This window comes from Microcaecilia unicolor, chromosome 3 (genome assembly GCF_901765095.1).
Source record: "Microcaecilia unicolor chromosome 3, aMicUni1.1, whole genome shotgun sequence".
NCBI classification, from domain to species: Eukaryota; Metazoa; Chordata; class Amphibia; order Gymnophiona; family Siphonopidae; genus Microcaecilia; species Microcaecilia unicolor.
The window spans coordinates 530,484,822-530,506,792 of NC_044033.1; the positions used below are offsets into that span (position 1 = coordinate 530,484,822).

Here is a 21,971-nt window from a genome sequence, read left to right on the forward strand (position 1 = left end):
GATCTTAGTATCATCCGCAAATAGGCAAACTTTACCTTCTAACCCTTTGGCAAGGTCACTCACAAATATATTGAACAGAATCGGCCCCAGCACCGATCCTTGAGGCACTCCACTACTCACCTTTCCCTCCCACCTTTCCCACTTCTCAGCTATCCATGTTTTTAGTGGGTTTTTTTTGTTTGACAGGCCTAATCAGAGGCAGGGTTAACTGGCTGGTTGGATGGAAGGGGATAAGCAGCTGCAGAAAAAAAAGAAAAAAAACAGATTTAAACAGTTTGGAGTACATTTTCTGAGGGAAAAAAATACACTTATAGCGCCTTCTGAAAACTGGTCCAAAGGTAAAAAAATAATGTTTCACAGTCTGCCCCTATCAGTGCAAGCTTTCTGAGCAGGGCCCTAGCAGCAGTACCACTGAAATATTAGGTGTTATTGAGCACTATGGACTTAATTTTTCATTGATATGAAATTGATGCGAGTCCCCCCCCCCCCCCCCCGGGAAATGCATCCAACCAGTTGGAACTCGGCAGCGGCATCGGATAATTAAGATTTTTTTTTTTTTTTTTTTTTGGGGGGGGGGTTAGGTAATAAAAGTCATAAGTATTGCCATACTGGGAAAGACCAAAGGTCCATTAAGCCCAGCATCCTGTTTCCAACAGTGGCCAATCCATATCACAAATACCTGGCAAGATCCCCCAAAAAGTACAAAACATTTTCCCCAAGTCCATTTAATAATGGCCTTTTCCTTTAGGAAGCCGTCCAAACCTTTTTAAACTCTGCTAAGCTGACCGCCTTTACCAGAGGGTAACAAATTGCAGAGTTTAATCGTTAAGTGTTTGAGGAGCTGTAACGCGCATCCTTGTCTCCGTTTAAAATAGCCACCCTACGATCCAAACGCTAGACGTGAGCTACAGAAAACGGACAGACGCAACCCCCACCGTAAGAACAATTGCACCATGACCGTCCCTTTGGCCCAACCAAGGTCCTGGAGCTATCTGACCTCCTCCTTCCTTACCTTGATCACTCCGCCCCGCCCGTACGTCATAAACTCACCCCGCCCATCTGTCCGGGGGGGGAGGGGGAAGCAAAAAGGCAGGAGCGACGCCGCCGCCAGCCTATCGGGAGAGCGCACGACGAGCGGGCGCGAGGAGGGCCTTGAGAGGAGGCGGACGTAAGCAGAGCGCGCGCGGGCGCGTCGGCCAGGCGAGCCTATAAAAGGCGCAGAGCGCGGCAGTTGGGCGCTTTACACAGTATGGCCGGCGATATTAGCTAGCGCTCGCTGTGCCTGCTTCTCTGGAACAGGGGGAGGAAAAAAAAAGACACCACACGACATACACGGACTTGAAAGTATCCCACCGTCTGCAACGTTAAGCTCCGACTCCAACTAAGAGCAAAGCGACCCACCACCCCCACTTGAAGCAGCGGCGCACCAGGGCCTACGGGCGGCCACCATGGGCGAAGGCGGAGCGCACTTCTTCGAAGGCACCGAGAAGCTGCTGGAGGTGTGGTTCTGCCAGCAAGGCGAGAGCAAGGGATCCGGGGACCTGCGCTCTATCCCCAGGTAAGACGAGAAGCCCAAGGTCACCCGGGAGGAGGAGGAGGCGGGCCTGAGCTGTCAGCAGCGGGACCTGGGGCTTTGCCTTAAGAATCGCAGGGCATAACTTCCTCACCCCCCACCCCCACCCCCTAATGATCTCCCGTTTCATTCATTCTGACTTTGCAGGGAGACCCTTCCCACTATCCAGAGCCAATTTTGGGAAGTAGGCACGTCGGGGGCTCAGTTCCGCGTTCACAGGCATGTGTAGCTCGTGCATCGGGGCGCGGCGTCGGGGGAGGGGGGGAGGGGCGCGCCCTGTCTGGCGTGTGTCAACGGCCCTTCTTGGAATCACTGGCTTACACGTGACCGTTGTTGCTCGGCCGCCTCGGTGATGTCACGGCCCCGATGGAGCCAATGGCAGGTCAGGGGGCGGTGCCTGTGGGGGAAGCAATTGGTCACTATAAACTCTCTGGTGGTCCTACCTGAACAGACGCCGTTTTACTGAGTATGTAATGAGAGACTTTGATGTTTACCATAGTAAATGACGGCAGATAAAGAGTGGAGGAGTGGCCTAGTGGTTAGAGCACCGGTCTTGCAATCCAGAGGTGGCCGGTTCAAATCCCACTGCTGCGCCTTGTGATCTTGGGCAAGTCACTTAACCCTACATTGTGAGCCCTCCTGGGACAGAGAAATATCCAGAGGACCTGAATGTAACTCACCTTGAGCTACTACTGAAAAAGGTGGGAGCAAAATACAAATAAATTATGTGAGATTCTGTTGCTACTATCTGAGATTTTACATGGAATATTGCTAGTGCAGGAGTAGCCTAGTGGTTAGTGCAGTGGAACATCGAACGTTGCTACTATTTCAGATTCCGTTGCTACTATTTGAGATTCTACATGGAATGATGTTGCTGAGTGGAAGAGTGGCCTAGTGGTTAGAGCACCGGTCTTGCAATCCAGAGGCGGCCGGTTCAAATCCTGCTCCTTGTGATCTTGGGTAACTCACTTAACCCTCCATTGGGAGCCCTCCTGGGACAGAGAAATATCCAGAGTACCTCCATAAAGAAAATAAAAGATCTGTACCATCCATCCACTCTGCCCAACAAGATAAACTCATTTATTTGTTACATTTGTATCCCACATTTTCCCACCTATTTGCAGGCTCAATGTAACATACATATTAACATAGTAGATGACAGCAGAGAAAGACCTGTACGGTCCATCCAGTCTGCCCAACAGCAAAAACTCAATTTATATTGTATACCCGAGTTCGATTTGTCCTTGCCTTTCTCAGGGCACAGACCGTAGAAGTCCACCCAGCACTAGCCCCGCTGCCCACCACCAACTCTGCCACCCAATCACCGCTAAGCTTCTGAGGATCCATTCCTTCTGAACAGGATTCCTTTGTTTATCACACGCATTTTTGAATTCTTGTACCGTTTTCATCTCCACCACCTCCCGCGGGAGAGCATTCCACCACTCTCTGTGAAAAAATACTTCCTGACATTTTTCTTGAGTCTGCCACCTTTCAATCTCATTTCATGTCCTCTAGTTCTACTGCCTTCCCATTTCCGGAAAAGGTTCGTTCGCAGATTAATACCTTTCAAATATTTGAACATCTGTATCATACCACCATGGCTTACATAGTACCGTAAAGGCATTCGCCAGGTCCGGTAGAGAAACAAATACAAGGTGATGTTGCTGTGTTGCAGAATGTAGGCATTTATGTTGTCAGTAGGGTATGCCTTTTTGAACAGGCTGGTTTTTAGTGATTTCCTGAAGTTTGTCATAGATTGTTTTCACAGCTTTTGGCAGTGCGTTCCATAGTTCTGTGCTTATGCAGGAGAAGCTGGATGCATAGGTTGATTTGTATTTGTCCTTTGTAATTTGGGTAGTGAAGGTTTAGTCTTCGTGATGATCCAATTGTGTTTCTAGTTGATAGGTCTATGAGGTCTGTCATGTATCCTGGGACTTCGCCGTAGATAATTTTGTGGACCAGGGTGCAGATTTTGAAGGTAATACGTTCTTTGGGTGCAAATTCAGTTTTTCTCGGAGGGGTTTGGCACTTTCGAATCGTGTTTTACCAAATATCAGCCTGGCTGCTGTGTTTTGAGCGGTCTGGAGTTTCTTCGTGAGTTGTTCCTTACATCCCGCATAAGTTCCGTTGCAGTAGTCTGCATGGCTTAGTACCATTGATTGTATTAGGTTACGAAATATTTCCCTTGGGAAGAAAGGTTTTACGCGTTTGTTTCCACATTGAGTGGAACATTTTCTTAGTTGTGGAGTTCACTTGGTTCTCAAGGTTGCGTTAAATTGTAATGCCGAGTATTTTCAGGCTATCGGGGATAAGGAGGGTGTGGTCTGGGGTGTTTATGGTTGTAGGTTTGTACGTATTGTATTGGGATGATAGAACGAGGCAGTGTTTTTTCAGTTTCAGTTGAAATTAATTTACCCATGAGTCCATGCTGTTCAAACCGAGCTTGATTTCATTGGTGATTTCTGTCAGATCATTTACATGGTATGTGATACTTTTATATGTATACCCGAGTTTGATTTGTCCTTGCTATTCTCAGGGCACAGACCATAGAAGTCTGCCCAGTACTGTTCTTGTAACTAAGCTAAAGTCGAAGCCTCTTAAAATTTACACTCAAGCGCATCCCTTTCCTACTCAGTCATGATCAGGGCAAAGTCTGCCCAGTACTGTTGTACTAAAAGTTCTGAAGATTCTGGAATCCTAAACAGTTACAAGATTCTGGAATCCCAATTAGTAGCAACATTCCATGTAGAACCCCAAAGAGTAACATAGTAACATAATAAATGACGGCAGATAAAGACCTGAACGGTCCATCCAGTCTGCTGAACAAGATAAACTCATTTTACATGGTATGTGATACTTTCTATCTGAGTTTGATTTGTCCTTGCCATTCTCAGGGCACAGACCGTGGAAGTCTGCCCAGCACTGTTCTTGTACTAAAAGTACTGAATATTCTGGAATCCCAATTAATAGCAACATTCCATGTAGAACCCCAAAGAATAACATAGTAAATGACGGCAGATAAAGACCTGAACGGTCCATCTAGTCTGCCCAACAAGATAAACTCATTTTACATGGTATGTAATACTTTATATGTTTGATCTTTAACGTCATCTGGTAGCGCTATACAAATGCTAATAATAATAATAAAGACCTGTATGGTCCATTCAGTCTGTCCAACAAGATAAACTCATTTTACATGGTATGTGATACTTATATGTATACCTGAGTTTGAATTGTCCTTGCCATTCTCAGGGCACAGACCATAGAAGTCTGCCCAGCACTGTTCTTGTACTAAAAGTTCTGAAGATTCTGGAATCCTAAAGAGTTACAAGATTCCGGAATCCCAATTACCAGCAACATTCCATGTAGACCCCAAAGAATAGCATAGTAACATAGTCAATGACAGCAGATAAAGACCTGTACGGCCCATCCAGTCTGCCCAACAAGATAAACTCATTTTACTTGGTATGTGATACTTTATACCCGAGTTTGATTTGTCCTCGCCTTTCTCAGGGCACAGACCGTGGAAGTCTGCCCAGCACTGTTCTTGTACTAAAAGTTCTGAAGATTCTGGAATCCTAAAGAGTTACAAGATTCCGGAATCCCAATTACCAGCAACATTCCATGTAGACCCCAAAGAATAGCATAGTAACATAGTCAATGACAGCAGATAAAGACCTGAATGGTCCATCCAGTCTGCCCAACAAGATAAACTCATTTTACATGGTATGTGATACTTTATACCTGAGTTTGATTTGTCCTTGCCTTTCTCAGGGCACAGACCATAGAAGTCTGCCCAGCACTGTTCTTGTACTAAAAGTTCTGAAGATTCTGGAATCCTAAAGAGTTACAAGATTCCGGAATCCCAATTACCAGCAACATTCCATGTAGACCCCAAAGAATAGCAAGATTCTGGAACCCTAAGGAATTACAAGATTCCGGAATCCCAATTAGTAGCAACATTCCATGTAGAACCCCAGAGAGTAACATAGTAAATGATGGCAGATAAAGACCTGTACGGTCCATCCAGTCTGCCCAACAAGATAAACTCATTTTACATGGTATGTGATACTTTCTATCTGAGTTTGATTTGTCCTTGCCATTCTCAGGGCACAGACCGTGGAAGTCTGCCCAGCACTGTTCTTGTACTAAAAGTACTGAATATTCTGGAATCCCAATTAGTAGCAATATTCCATGTAGAACCCCAAAGAATAACATAGTAAATGACGGCAGATAAAGACCTGAACGGTCCATTTAGTCTGCCCAACAAGATAAACTCATTTTACATGGTATGTAATACTTTATATGTTTGATCTTTAACATCATCTGGATAAGTTCTTTGCCGCTGGATTCCAGGTCCATTCACATTGCACAAAACCCGTTATTGTGGAAAATTCATTGGATAGTGCAAAGTTGAAATGCAGCATGTCGATTAAATTGCTCATAGGTATTATTTTACTTCATGAGGACATGAGCAGATCAAAAACCAGTTTTAAATAACTTTGTGTTGTGCAGCTATTAGACATGCATAGAATGAGGTAAGATGACTGGAAAATACCTTTAACAGGATAGGTGGGTTAACTTTGCATAGGGGAAAAAAACCCTTGGCCTTGACCTAACTTTTTTTTCCAGCTACCTTGATCTTAGCAAAGAAGTTGCTTAGAACATAAGAATAGCCATAATGGGTCAGACCAATGGTCCACCTAGCCCAGTATCCTGTTTCCAACAATGGCCAAGCCAGGTCACAAGTACCTGGCAGAAACATTCCATGCTACCAATCCCGGGACAAGCAGCTGCCTCCCCATGTCTGTCTCAATGGCAAACTGGACTTTTTCTCCAGGAACTTGTCCAAACCTTTTTTTTAAAACTGGATAATGCCACATCCTCTGGCAAAGAGTTCCAAGGCTTAACTATTGGTAGAGTGAAAAAATATTTCCTCCTATTTGTTTTAAATGTATTTCTGTGTAACTTCTTTGAGTGTCCCCTAGTCTTTGTACTTTTGGAAAGAGTAAAGAATCAATTTACTTCTACTCGTTCTGCACCACTCAAGATTTTGTAGACCTCAATTTATGCTATGAAAAGATAACACTGAACAGAAGATTTCAAGGTGTTCTGCATAGAGTATATGTCTTTTGTGTGCCAATGTTCTGCTTGAAAGTCACCATGAATCGTTTGCAACATATGTTCTAGTCGATTACACATTTGTACAGATAAAGGTTTAAAAATAATCAGTTTTAGTCCTGAGCAAAGAACTGATTTGTTGACTTTGATATGTGGCAGTAAAGGTACAAGTTGTAGTAGTAACTTGCTGTCCTTCACGGTTGAGTGTCTTACTACATAGTAACATAGTAGATGACGGAAGAGAGAGACCTGCACGCTCCATCCAGTCTGCCCCACAAGATAAACTCATATGTGCTACTTTATGTGTATACCTGACCTTGATTAGGATCTGCCATTTTCACGGCACAGACCGTAGAAGTCTGCCCTGCCTCCCAACCACCCCCCCCCCCCCCCCCACTGGCTCTGCTAACCAATCTCTGCTAAGTTTCTGAGGATCCATTCCTTCCGAACAGGATTCCTTTGTTTATCCCACGCATTTTTGAATTCCGTTACCGTTTTCATCTCCACCACCTCCCGCAGGAGAGCATTCCAAGCATCCACCACAACTTTTTTTTTTAACTGCTTTTCCATGTTTTTGTTTGTAATTGGCATAGTATTACTTAGTAAGGTTGTAGCTGACGTATTTAATAAAACAACTTGTTACTTTAAAACAGTACTGCTTCTAGAAATGTTTTCTATAAACAGTCAACCTTTTGGTAGTGATAAACTTCATGTGTTGAGTTGAATTGATACCTGTCTAAAGCCATTGCTTGTCCAGTAGGTTAAGGTACAAGAGTTTGCAGACACCTACTTATTGCCCGTTCAAATCCTGCATAAAAATCCACCAAGGCAGCTTGGAAATTTTAGAACTGGTTCTTTGCTCATGACCTTAAATACGGTTGAAATCAAAACAAGGCAGTACGTATATGTAGTATCACATCATACCTTAATTTCTTTATTTAGCTCTTGCTCACACCTTTTTCAGTAGTAGCTCAAGGTGAGGGCTCACAATCTAAGTTTGTACCTGAGGCAATGGAGGGTTAAGTGACTTGCCCAAGGTGTGTAAAAGAGTAGAGTTTAAACACACTGCTGTTTTATTTAGAATATCTGACCCCTGATGACACTTTAATAGTGAAACACGTATGTGTAGGGTCTCTGCGTGTGTTTGGATGAAGCTGTAAGAACAAGAACCAACATGGAGCCAGCAGTTTTTGGTTAAACTTGATGAAGAGAGTCGCATGATCCTCTTGTCCTTTATGGAATATGGAAATAGCAGTAACGCTTGCAAGTATCTACTATTCTGGTGGAGAATTATAGTTGTATTGAACATTGACACACGGGAATATTAAGTAGAAGGTCAGCGAGAAATACGCTTTACAAACAATTTCTCTACAGTGGAGGAACTACAGACTTTATCTTACTACTGCTACTATTTAACATTTCTAAAGCACTACTAGGGTTACGCAGCGCTGTACAATTTAACATAGAAGGACAGTCCCTGCTCAAAGAACTTACAATTATGAGGAATATGGACTGAGATGTGTATTATTTAGATTTTGCTCCCACCTTTTCCAGTAGCAGCTCAAGGTGAGTTACATTCAGGTACACTGGATATTTGTCTGTCCCTGGAGGGCTCACAATCTAAGTTTCCTTAGCATCCCTCCGGACCGGCCCAGGATTGGACTGATGGGTTGTGCTCGCCTACCAGCAGGTGGAGACTGAGAAAAAAACTCTGACTCTAGAGAGCCAATAAGAGCCCTGGTCATGTGACCCTAGCCTCAGTATTTTCTCAGTCTCCCAGCAGGTAGGAAGCGAGCCCATTAGTCTCTCTTTATAGGATTTATATCTATTTAGATTGGTATTCTGGTTTTTTTCTCTATCATTTATTTCTGTGCCTGGGGAAGTTTATTAGAGGCTTTTTGGTGCTTTTCTCTGCTGTTGTCAGCCTCTGGGGTGTCACACTCGGATGTTTCCGGGTCCCTCCCCCAATCCTCCCCATCTCCCTAATGTTCTCTCAAAATTATTAAAGGAAGGGAAGGGCCACCCTTTTTGAGGAAAGGTGTTTTGCCTTTGGGAGAGGCAGCCAGGTTGTAAAAAAAAAAAAAAAAAAAATCGAGAGAACTTGCCCCACTGACTGAATGAGCAGACAGCTCCGTTTGATTACAGGGGAATGCCTTGTTGGCTGTGATTCAGCTGTGTAAAAAAAAAAAAAAAAAAAAGGAAGCCTGCAAAGTAAAGCTGCAGCATTGTGTTTCAGCCCTCTTTCAGAGTAGTGCTGTTTTTGCTTTAGCAGTGCCGTTTGTAGTGCCGTTATTTATTTATTTAGTAATACCTCGCCGGGAACTTGCGCGAACCGCGTCGGCGCGTGCACGGGTTTTCCCTCCGAAATGTCGGAGAAGTTGAAGAGGTGCGCTGTATGTCAGCGGCGAGGCGTTAATGCCTCAGGCGCTTGTAAATACTGCACGGCGATTGATGTTTCTTCTGCCCCTCTCCCTCCGTCGACTTCGGGGTCCGTTTTGGCGGTTGGCCCTTCTTCTCCCGCGACGGTGTTAGCGTCGACAGTGGAGGCCTCAGATTCGAGGGGTAGCACTGGAGTTTTGGCGCGAACGGCGGCCATTTTGAGCCCAGCTCCGGTTCTTACTGCAGGGGGTCCATCTGCTTTGCGCAGCTCTGCGACCTTAGCTGATACAGAATCGGGAGTTATTTTACAGGCTGCCAGCTCTCAGGCAGGGGGGTTTCCTCCTGAGTTTGTTCTACAGATGTATCAGGCGTTTTTAATGCAGAGGGGCAATTCTGGTACAGCAGTGTCACAAGAACCTGTCACTACTACCTCCCTCCCAAGAGACCTAGGGTTTGGGACATGCAATTGGAATCTCTTTCAAATCAGGATCATGATATGCCCCTTTTAGAGGAGGAAGAGGAATTAGTGGACAATTCTTGGGAAGATTCTTCTTTAGATCCAGACGCTGTACCTTTGGCTCAGGGGGAGGATCCTGCGGTGGCTAGAGTGTTCCATAGAGAGGATTTGCAGGATCTCATTTCTATGGTATCCTCTACTTTGCATTTTGAGGATCCCCTTCCTGACTCAGGGGTCCGAAAGGTGGATATTTGGTTAAGGGTTCCAGAGCCTCCACAAAAACTTTCCCTATGCATCAAGATATTTGGGAGGTTATTAAACCTCAATGGGAAGTCCCGGATGCGGCCTTTCGCCCCTCTAAATCGATGCAGTTTCTTTATCCTCTGCCAGAGGCTGATAGAGCCTTACTTAAGCTTCCGGTGGTAGATGCTGTGGTCTCGGCTGTTACCAAGCGCAACACGGTTCCAGTGGATGGCGGAACCGCGTTGCGCGATGCTCAGGACAGGAGACTTGACACTCTTCTTAAGAATAGTTTTCATGTTTCTTCTCTGGCGGTTCAAGCGGCTATTTGTGGTTCTCTGGTGGCCAGAGCTTGTTTTCGTTGGGCGGAAAGAGTTTTGGACCGCTCTTCTGATGATTTAGGAGCCATTGATGTGGAAGTGGCTAAGATTGAGACGGGCTCTGCGTTTTTAGCTGATGCTCTGTATGATCTGTTGAGGGCTTCTTCTAAGTCCTTGGCCTTGGGGGTCGCTGCCCGTCGCTCTCTTTGGTTGAAAGGTTGGTCGGCGGATGGGGCGTCCAAGTCTAAATTAAGTAAATTCCCTTTTAGAGGCTCCTTTTTATTTGGTGAAGAGTTGGATAAGTTGGTTCAGTCCCTGGGGGATTCTAAGGTCCCGCATCTTCCGGAGGATAGACCTCGGCAGTCTAGTCGCGGGGCTTTCTTTGGTCGTGGTCGCATGCGTTCTTTCCGTAGATTTCAATCTGATAGGGGTCCTCAGTCTCAGAAACCTCGTTTTTTCAACAGGACTCAGTCCTTTCGCGGTTTCCGCAGAGGAGGTAGATTCTCAGCTGCGAGTTTTCGCTCCCCTTCGCGGGCTTCCCAATGAAGGTGCGAAGGGCTCTCCTCTGATTCCCGTTGGAGCTCGGCTGGCTCAGTTCTATCAGAGGTGGGCCCAAATTACTTCGGATCAATGGGTCTTGGAAGTTATTCGAGACGGTTATGCCTTAGAATTCGCAAGGCCCATTTCAGACGCCTTTCTGGAGTCTCCCTGTCGCTCTCGTCTCAAGGCGGAGGCGATTCGGGAGACTCTACAGAGGCTCTTGGACCTTCAGGCCATTTGCCCTGTCCCGCCGGCGGAGCGCAAGCGGGGTCGTTATTCCATTTATTTCGTGGTCCCAAAGAAAGAAGATTCCTTTCGTCCTATTCTAGACCTCAAAGCTGTCAACCGGAGCGCTCAAGGTGACAAGTTTTCGTATGGAGACTCTTCGGTCAGTAATAGTAGCGGTGCGCAAAGGGGAATATCTCACTGCATTAGATCTTACAGAGGCGTATTTGCATGTTCCCATTCGTCCGGCTCACCACAAGTTCTTGCGATTTGCGGTTCTAGGTCATCATTTCCAGTTTCGAGCGCTGCCTTTCGGTCTTGCGACAGCACCGCGCACATTTACCAAGATTATGGTGGTGGTGGCAGCGGCCCTCCGGAAAGAGGGCATTCTCGTCCATCCTTACTTGGACGACTGGTTGATAAGGGCGAAATCTTATCAAGAAAGTTGCCAGGTCACGGAACGAGTGGTAGCGTTCTTACAGTCCCTAGGTTGGGTGGTGAATCTATCCAAGAGCAGTTTGGCTCCCTCGCAGTCTCTCGAGTATCTGGGAGTTATCTTCGATACGGCGAGGGTCAAGTTTTGCTTCCGCAGGGCAGGATTCTGAAGCTCCGGTCGCAGATTCTGAATTTGATACATCACAAGGTCCCTTGTGCTCGGGATTATCTTCAGGTTCTCGGATCCATGGCTGCCACGATAGAGGTGGTGCCTTGGGCCAGAGCTCACATGAGGTCTCTTCAGTGGTCTCTTCTGTCTCGGTGGTCGGCGCAAAACGGATTCGCTTCTGAAAAAGTTGCCTCTGCGCAACCGGGAACGCGTCTCGCTATTTTGGTGGTTAAAGATGCAGAATCTCACGGTAGGGATGCCATTGGAGTCTCCTCGGTGGATTCCGTTGACGACAGACGCCAGTCTCCGAGGCTGGGGGGCTCATTGCCTAGGTCAGTGGACCCAGGGTCTCTGGTCTCCGCTGGAAGCAGCTCAGTCCATCAATTTTTTGGAGACCAGGGCGATTCGGTTGGCTCTTCAGCACTTCAAGTTTCTCCTGGTGGGCAAAGCAGTGCGAGTGCTCTCGGACAACGCCTCAGCGGTGGCTTACATCAACCGCCAGGGAGGAACGAGGTGCCGTCTGCTGTGTCGAGAAGCGGAAAGTCTTCTCGCCTGGGCAGAGTTGCACCTCACAAGCCTCTCAGCTTCCCATGTAGCAGGAGTGGACAACGTCCAGGCAGACTTTCTCAGTCGTCACACTCTCGATCCAGGGGAATGGGCTCTCAGCGATCAGGCGTTTCAGTTGATAGTACTCCACTGGGGTCTTCCAGTGTTAGATCTTTTCGCCTCAAGTCTCAATTCCAAAGCTCCTCGCTTCTTCAGTCGCCGAAGAGATGCAAAAGCGGAAGGGGTCGACGCCCTCTTGCAGAGGTGGCCCTCCGGTCTTCTTTACCGCGTTTCCTCCATGGCCACTAATAGGTCGTCTCCTGCAGAGGATCGAGGAACACGGGGAGCCGGTAGTGTTGGTAGCACCGGACTGGCCTCGGCATCCTTGGTATGCGGATCTGCAACGTCTGTTGGGGACGACTCCTCTCCGACTTCCAGTGCACAAGACCTTGCTGGTACAAGGGCCTGTTCCTCATCCAGACCCGGCTCGATTTTGTCTTACGGCCTGGCTCTTGAACGGGCCCGCTTAGCTAAGAAGGGTTTCTCAGCTCCAGTAATTTCCACTATGCTTCGCTCTCGTCGGCGTTCCACCTCTCTGAGCTATATTCGCACCTGGAGAATTTTTGAGGCTTGGTGTACAGATGATGGCATTGTTCCTTTTCGTGCGTCGGTACCTCAGATGTTAGATTTTCTGCAGCGAGGCTTTGATAAAGGACTTTCGCTTTCTTCTCTAAGAGTGCAGACGGCAGCTCTGTCCTGTTTCAGAGGAAGGATTCGTGGTAAGTCTTTGGCCAGTATTCCCGAGGTGGCCCGGTTTTTGAAGGGAGTTAGTCTTCTTCGTCCTTCGGTCAGGCCAATCTTTCCATCTTGGGACCTTAATCTGGTCCTTTCGGCTCTAACGAAGCCGCCTTTTGAGCCGTTACTAGCGTGTTCTCTGAAGGATTTGACGCTTAAGACAGTGTTTTTGGTGGCTATTGCATCGGCCAGGAGAGTCTCAGAGTTGCAAGCCTTTTCCTGTAGATCTCCATTTCTGGAATTTTCTAAAGAGCGAGTGGTACTTCGACCTGTTCCTTCTTTTTTACCCAAGGTCGTGTCTCGGTTTCATATGTCCCAGTCGGTTTTCCTTCCTGTGCTAGGATCGGCCTCAGGCACGAGGGAGCAGCAGAACTTGCGTACGTCTGGATGTTAAGAGAGTTCTTAAACGATATCGCAGTTACGGACGATTTCGTCGCTCGGACCCATCTTTTTCTCCTTTCGCTGGGCACCGCAGGGCTTGTCAGCTTCTAAGCCACTTTATCTCGTGGATTAAGGAGATGATGGCGTCTGCTTATCTTTAGGCAGGCAAAACGGTTCCTGAGGCGCTTAAGGCTCATTCAACACGAGGGCAGGCAGCCTCATGGGCGGAGTGCTCCTTGGTGCCTCCAGAGGAGATCTGTAAGGCGGCGACTTGGTCTTCTCTTCATTCCTTCTCTAAGCATTACAGACTTGATGTTCAGTGTCGTCAAGAGGCGGTCTTTGCATCCCGAGTGCTCACAGCGGGTTGCTGGGGTCCCTCCCGTAGGACTACTGCTTTGTTACGTCCCATCAGTCCAATCCTGGGCCGGTCCGGAGGGATGCTAAGGAAGGAGAAATTAGACCTTACCTGCTAATTTGCTTTCCTTTAATCCCTCCGGACCGGCCCAGGCCCCTCCCGAGTGCTATTTTTCATTCTACATTGCTGTGTACAGATATTCAACTGTCGTCTTCAGAGCTGTTCTGCAAGTTAGACAGTTAAAGGATTTGCATACTGTTCTCCAAGTTAAATGGTTATATACTTCATTATGTTATGCAAGTTGAACAGTTTCAAGAATTTCATAGTTTTATGTTATGCAAGTTGAACAATTTAAACAAGTACAAAAAGCTGTACATAATTGGCCATACCTCAGCTCTGAAACGAGTTGTTGGTGAGCCCTTTGTCACGGCTAAGCCGTAGTTGTAAGCACGTTTATCTGGTGCTTCCTGGCTGCTTGGATTCCTCATGGCACAGAATATAGGTTCTTCTTTTCCTTTCTGCTTTGTTATTCAAATACTGAGGCTAGGGTCACATGACCAGGGCTCTTATTGGCTCTCTAGAGTCAGAGTTTTTTTCTCAGTCTCCACCTGCTGGTAGGCGAGCACAACCCATCAGTCCAATCCTGGGCCGGTCCGGAGGGATTAAAGGAAAGCAAATTAGCAGGTAAGGTCTAATTTCTCCTTGTACCTGAGGCAACGGAGGGTTAAGTGACTTGCCCAAGATCACAAGGAGCAGCAGTGGGGTTTGAACCGGCCACCTCTGGATTGCAAGACTGGTGCTCTAACCACTAGGCCACTCCTCCACACTGAGTTTATCTTGTTGGGCAGATCGCATGGACCGGACCGTGACAGTTTTTATCTGTTGTCATCTATTATCAAAGAACAGGAGTGGTCTGTTCTGAGTTTGTAGAATGTAGAGTAGCACTCTATAAATACCAGTAGTACCAGAAGTTTCCGCTACTTATAATCACTCTGGTGATGACTTTTGATGTAGCTCAGCTGAAATCAACTAGGATGCCTTATATGACTTAACTCTTCACCCCCTTGCTGTGATGAGTCCTCAGCCAGGGGCTATGCACTAGCTATTCTTGCATGCTGTCTCCCAGCTGACCTAGTAGTGAAAGTCCAAAAATGAGGCAGAATATTGCACTAAAATTCAAAATAGACAATAGGTGATATTAGGCACAGTTATCACTCAGCCCATAAGTGCTTTAGGGCCCAACACAACCGTGTTTGTTAGGAGCAACTTGCACTTTTCTATTAAGTGAATCTTATTCACAAGTAGGTCAGGTGTAAATCCACAATACAATGTATCTGACACCTTGTTACTTGACAGAAAACACACCAGTGTATCTGTGAATCACCTTGGAACTCCTTGCCAGTTAGATTTTCAGCCAATAGCATTCAAATACAATAGTATGTATTTAAAAGAAAAGTACATTGATAGCTTTTACCTACTGACCTACATGTCAATTAAGTTTTCTTGACAGAAGAATGCATAAGTTGTCCTTAATACAGTGTTAGCTGAAACACAGCTGTATTGGCGCTAATGTACCACTTAAAGGCTCTGATGGAATGAAGGTGATATTGGAGACAGGTCTTCCACTAGTTAGTGATAACTGATTTGGGAAGCAAAATAGGAACATAACACATAGTGATATAGAGCACTGCAACTGTATCAGACCAGTCTTTTCTGTTCCCTGTTGAAAATCGAAGCTGAACCAAATCATTAGCAAAAACCTGTTTGTTTCTAGCTTTTATTATTATTATTAACATTTGTATAGCGCTACCAGACACACGCCGCGCTGAACACCTGACACAGACAGTCCCTGCTCAAATAGAGCTTACAATCTAAAAATTCATAAATTATTATGCTGCATTTTAGTGCCTTCGAAGAGCTTTCCGAAGATCAAGCTGTATAATAAGCCTGGGTCTTGTGGTAGAAGCAGGGGGCTACCTGACTTCCCTGGGATTGGTCCACAGATCTTCCTGGGTGGAATTGTGTCTATCCTCTGCTCAGAGCGCTTGCCTGCAGCCTTGTGCTTAATGAGCACATTGCATAGGGGGTGTGGCTCTCCTCCCATTTCAGAGCAAAACAGAAATAAAACCCCAATCTCAGGGGTAGGGCAGTGTGAGTTGGCAGCTGACTGCCAGCTGCATGAAATTAAAAGAAAAAAATGGAGTAGCAGCACAGGACAAGCTGGGCCGGTTTGAGGCTGTGCCTTTGAACTGGTGCCAGTTTTGTATGTCTGCAGCTGAGTAACTCTTCCACAATGTTATGGTTGCAAAAGTGTGGGATGTTCAGCACCCAGCGTGCCTTGACTTGTAAGGTAGGTCATCAGGGATGGTGGTTTGACTCTGGAGCTTCTCTGAAGTCATGATGGCAGATGGGTAGTTTGGTGCAGTGTACTTGTCTCAGCCAGAACCCCGTGGCCAATAAGTTTTGGTGGGAACAGCAGCTGTTTTAGAATTAGATGGGCCATCTTGGGTAGGAGTGGATGCCACATTTATCTATAGTAATATTTATGTCTTGATCTCTTCCTTTTCTGGACAGGCTCCTTGGGGCCTGGGATCTGAATTTGGGGCACAGCTTAGTGGCAGTTTTGGAGGGGACCTGCAGGTCTCTGACCTGCAGAATGAGCTTTGTGCAATTCAGCTGTGTAGTGTGTACTTCGGTGCAGAGTGTTGGGGTAACAGACTCTGGCCGTCCACTACAGTCACTGAAGTGCTCTTGGGCACGCAGTGGAGGGGAGGGGATCTGACATCCCTGGCTCGGGACAGAACTCTGGGTCTTTAATCTCTGATCTCCATTTCCCTGGAATCAGGTGATCTTTCTCGGGTGAAGCCAAGGAGTTCCCTGCTTTAATTGACCAGGTGTCAGATTCTGCAGGTGGGGTTCCTCCTTGTAGGAGACTACCAGAGTGGGGACTACGGGAAGCCATTTAAACCTTTCCCCTGTTCAAGATGTAGTGGGAGACCCCCAGTTTAGTCCCGCAGGGGTTTAAGCTCGTAGGCTACCTATATCGCCTTCCTAAGGAGGACTTGGACAGATTGTTTGGTGGACACTCTGGTCACAGCAGTGGCCAAGATTCCTACCCTTAAATTCTGCTGTCCTAGAGGTGCAGTCAGTTGTCTGGAGGGGCTGCATGGCATGGGCACTTCTCCAGTGGATCGAATACATCCCACTCTATCTGGAGGTGGTACACTTGGAGTCAAGGTTATTCTTTTTGGCTGATCTGGTGCATGTTTTTGAGCTTTGTGGTCTTGGGAGCTATATTCATTAAAGAATGTGCTGCGTTCAAGGTGGCCAAATGCCTTGCTGATCTTTAATGTTCCCATTAGTGAATTTATGTAGAGAAACATTTTAGTAAATGTATGAGCTAATCTCCCTTAAAAGCCTCAGGTTTGTTTCTTAAAATTGTTTTGGTTTATAAAAAAAACTATATATTAATACAAACCAAAAGATAATCAAGGCATAAGGCTCCTAAAGTGGCAAACTTAGCTGAAACAATTTAAAGAATGCATTTGAAACAGATAGTCAGAATAGAGGCAATTGTAAGACATGTCTAAAGGTTTTGAAAGCTGCCTAGCTCTTCCTACTATTATGAACCAAATTTAAGGATGGTGCTGCTGGTGCTCATACAGATATTGTGCTGAATGGGAGGGAAGTCCTTGCTTTGATCTGTGATAGTCAGTGCATTTTTTTCTAGCAAAAAAGATGCCTGTACTCAAATGCCAAGCCACCCTTCAAGAGTGGGATGATCACTGAGGGACCCACCTCACAATAACCAGTCCCCCTGACATCAGTCACAGAATCTATGACCAGACAGAATTGGTATGTAGAGTCTGAGCTGATTCATTAAAACTTGGGGACCATGGGCCAACTTTAGCAGACAATGGAAAAGGTGCCGGTACTCAGTACCCCTTCAAAAAAAGCTCTGGATACAGTAAAGATGATTATAGCACCAACAACTTGGATAGTTGGATCAAACATGGATTGCGCCATAAGTAAATATTTTATTCTGTAACTAGTAGAATATTCATGGTACCTGGGAGTAAGAGCAAAAGCAAACAATAGAGCCCAAGGCAAGTCTTTTAAGTAATCTAGTGTGTTTGCTTTAATTGTACATATAGTAAAATACAAACAGGATGTTTTGAAATTTTCTTTTTAATGTTATGCTCTGAAATGTTGAACTAAAGAGGCTGATTGCACTTTGCAACAAACCTTGGTGTATGTCTTATAGTATTTTAGCAGTGATAGTTTGTTACAAATTAGGTGTGTTTGATAGCAGGATTACTAGTTGGACCAGTATAACCAGCAGTAAGGCAACATGAAAGATTCAGGGACTGACATGGCTCTACCATGAGGCTTTTTCTGCTGCTTTACTGCAAAATTACCTTGCCAACTTAATGCTATATGCACTGAGTATGTGAATTACTGCCATGTTGAAACTGAGGCAGTAATCAGCAGGTCACTGCACAGCGTCACCCTTCCTGTCGGAGTCTGAGCTGCTTAGGGATCCCCACCAGCCACTGCAGCTTTATAAGGAGCATTATACCTGTGTTTATTGGCATATAGGTATGGAAATGACTTTTATAAATTTAAGCCCTAAATGCCCAGTTTCATTATGGAAATCTTAATCTTGGTCCAGGAAGGATGTTGTGTGCAGAAGTGATCGTTATTCAAAGTTATTAAATTGTGAGAGGATTGTGGAAAAATTACAAGAGGACCTTCCAAGACTGAGTGTCTAAATGGCAGATGACATTGAATGTGAGCAAGTGCAAAGTGTGATGCATGTGGGAAAGAGGAACCCGAACTATAGCTATGTGATGCAAGGTTCTACGTTAGGAGTCACCGACCAAAAAAGGGATCTAGGTGTTGTCGTACGTTGAAACCCTCTGCTCAGTGTGTTGCTGTGGCTAAGAAAGCAAATAGAATGTTAGGCTTTGTTAGAAAAAGGAATGGAAAACAAAAACGAGGACGTTATGCCTTTGTATAGGTCCATGGTGCAACCGCATCTCAAATATTGTGTTTGATTCTGGTCGCATTATCTCAAAAGATATAGTGGAATTAGAAAAGGTACAGAGAAGGGTGACGCCAAATGATAAAGGGGATGGGACGACTTCCCTATGAGGAAAAGCTGAAACGGCTAGGGCTCTTCAGCTTGGAGAAAAGACGGCTGAAGGGAGATATGATAGAGGTCTATAAAATGAGTGGAGTTGAACGGGTAGACGTGAATTGCTTGTTTACTCTTTCCAAAAATACTAGGACTAGGGGGCACGCGATGAAGCTACAAAGTAGTAAATTTAAAACGAATCAGAGAAACTTTCTTCACTCAACGTGTAATTCAACTCTGGAGTTCGTTGCCAGAGAATGTGGTAAAGGCTGTTAACTTAGCAAGGTTTAAAAAAGGTTTGGACAGCTTCCTAAAGGAAGAGTCCATAGACCATTATTAAATTGACTTGGGGAAAATCCACTGCTTATTTCTGGGATAAGCAGCATAAAATGTATTGAACTTTTTTGGGGATCTTGCCAGGTATTTGTGACCTGGATTGGCCACTGTTGGAAATAGGATACTGGACTTGATGGACATTTGGTCTGTCCCAGTGTGGCAATACTTATCTACTTAATGTTCCTGCTTAGTCCTATTTACTTCGGAGAAGTTCTATATCTGCATTCTGTGGTTCTGCCTGCCTTTCTACGATGCATTAAATTGAAGGCTCAATATAATTTTGTCAAGGCAATCCAACCACAACTTTCCAAGTTTATTCAAGTTTTGATGTACTGCCCAATTGATAATCTAGGTGGTTTACAACAACAAAATAATAATCAGAAATGAAGAGCACCATTCATAATAGGATAGGAAAGCAGAGAGAGGGATGAAAGGGGAGGAAAGTATCCTAACAATAGTGAGCAGCTATCTGCACAACAAAAAACAAGAAGAAAAAATGACAAATTAAAAAAAAAAGTCAGATGCAGAGAAGTGGCACACAAATACCCATTTGGGCTGAGCAGAATGTGGGATGCGGGAAGAGAAAAAGAACTAAGGTGCCAAGGTAGCTGTGAATAGAATTGCTTTCAGTTGTTTCTTATGAAGTGGTAAAGATGTCTCTAGTCATACGGTGAGCGGAAATGTATTCCACAAAGAGGGACCAGAGTAGTCTCACCCTGTCCTGGGCCTCAGCCCTATTGTGTGACATGATCCTCCCTGTCTTACATCGCCTGTGTGCCTTCATGCTTGAACTGGCTCCATCTCTACATGGTCTGCATGATTCCAGCTCAGCATTTATTGCTAATTTGAACTGCAGATCCCTTATTCATGTCTTGGAGTTAAGGGCAACTCTCAGCACTGTCCCGCCGTTGTTGCCTGTAGTGGTAGCCACATTTCCATTGATAGCCATCATTTTCTCCATTCTTTGGGAGGAAAATCATTGTGAGTTTCTATCTGCTGCTTTCAATCATGGTTGCTGTGGGACTTTCTGGTACCTTTCAGGCCACCAATGGATGTCTGGTAGTAGTCTGTTTCGGCTATTGGTTGGGCCCTAGTCAGGGCAATGCAGACATAGCTTGCTGGAGTCAGGCACCTATTGGGAGTAGTCGTGTCCCCCCCCCCCCCCCCCCCCCCCCGGGAGCATCTCCTCTTCATTCTCTTTCATGAAGGTACCCTAGGTGGTCTTTGTGACACATTTTACAGACTTTGGTTGATTTAACTAGGCCTAATGCGTCCTCCTTGGCATCATTTTTTTTAGTGGCTGGTTCCCACCCTATCTACAGACTACTTTGCTACATCCCACAAGTCTCTGTACTTTGAAGGTTTATCTGTTATGACTAAAGCAAAGAAAATTATCAAGTAAGAATCCAGAGTCCTACCCTTTCATGAGGTTGACACTATCAGCTCAGTCTGTTTCTCTGCTTAGGTTTCTTGTGATTGCCTAGGTGCATAGTTCTGTTAGTTAACAGGTCTATGCCTCTTTTCTGTGAGGAGAGAGAAATGTTTGCCTTATTCCTTCTGCCTTGTTTCAGGAAATCCTGATTGATCAAGGAGCATATTGTCTTATGTAGCAGAGTTCAGTTTGGTACTCTTTCTCCACTTGTCATAACCCACAAGTGTTTTGTTTTGTTTTTTTTTTGCTCAGACTAAAGGAAAAAAAATTAACAGGTAAGGCATTTCATTCCATAGGACAATCCAGCCACTTCAGATTAAAGAATCTTGTCAATATTCCCTGCAGCATATTAGAATTGCTTTTGGGGATACTCTACAACTTGAAGGAGGCTCTCTATCTATGCAAACTGACATTTCAATGGAACTACTGGGATATTGGTTTCAGGGATCACTAATTACTAAGATTTCTAGTTAATGTAGCCAATTAAAACAATGTTGTCCCTAAGTTTTCTGAATTTTAAATCCTGTCTTACAGGTTTGAGTGGGACAAACTTTTACAGAATGTGCATTGTTTGATCATCAGTGTGACAAAAACTGACAAGCAGGAAGCTTATGTACTCAGGTAAGGAAAAGGAAAGCAGAAATCACTTTCATGCTGGGTGTGTGCAAACCTCTAGTGAATCCTTGAAACTTTAATAAAGTTGATCATGTGGCTTATTGTTGGTGCTATGACCTGTATTCAATCCTCTGTTGAGATCAGCCAGAAGTGCTGTGGTGGAGCTTCCCAAATTGGGGCTTAGGAACTCAGATGGTGTCACAAACAGGGTTGCTCTCCCTCCCTTTGAATCCCACTGTGACCAGTGTACGGTAATGGCTGTCACCTTGGGGCATGTGAATCAAATGTTTAAAGACCTTGCCCACTCATGTGTAGTCATGGGTTTTCTATTAGGCTGGAAACCCCTGTTAAGTCCTAGAGTTTGAGTACACTCTGAAACAGGGCCCTGTGCTGTTTATTCATGCTTCAGATAAGTTGGGAGAAGGGAATGGGGGATCTGCTATTTTCAGCATTTGGAGTCATGTGAATTTAGATGTTAAACGGTGTCACATTGGCTAAAAGAATTAAGGTGGGGAATAGTTATAATAATGGTGACAGAGTGGTTGGATTTAGGGTCCATGATTACATAGCTACTGCAATTAGACTAAAGCAGGTTTGGGTATTATCTGAAGGCAGTATGTGTAAGGACTTTGGTCCCATGCTTGCAGACACTATTGTCTCTATCACTTGTGGACTTCTATGTAGGAGAGTGTGCCTGTGGCGGAACAGGGGGCTCCCAATGCTTTGTGATTTGTATTGCTGCCCTATGACACTTTTTCCCTTCAGGGTACTTTCCTTGGTTGGCCTGCAGGTGGTGGTTGACCTCTGCATTATAGCAGAGGTCTTTTTTTTTTTTTTTTAGCTACATTCCACAAAAGGGAAAATAACCTGCAATGTCATTGGTCAAACATCCTTAGGGCTAATACTCTGCCCTGA

The 21,971-nt window shown here is 45.3% G+C and overlaps 1 protein-coding gene across 1 annotated transcript in view; it reads left to right on the forward strand.

Annotated features, from left to right (window-relative positions):
• Positions 1 to 1,228: 1,228 nt before the first annotated feature.
• The window catches only part of AMD1 (adenosylmethionine decarboxylase 1), a 98,452-nt gene continuing 77,709 nt past the window's right edge, over positions 1,229 to 21,971 (forward strand). Inside the window, exons 1-2 of the mRNA XM_030199213.1 lie at positions 1,229 to 1,558; positions 20,976 to 21,062. Of these exons, the coding sequence (XP_030055073.1) occupies positions 1,449 to 1,558; positions 20,976 to 21,062 (197 nt within the window). The 5' untranslated portion in view covers positions 1,229 to 1,448. The remainder of the gene's footprint in view (positions 1,559 to 20,975; positions 21,063 to 21,971) is intronic.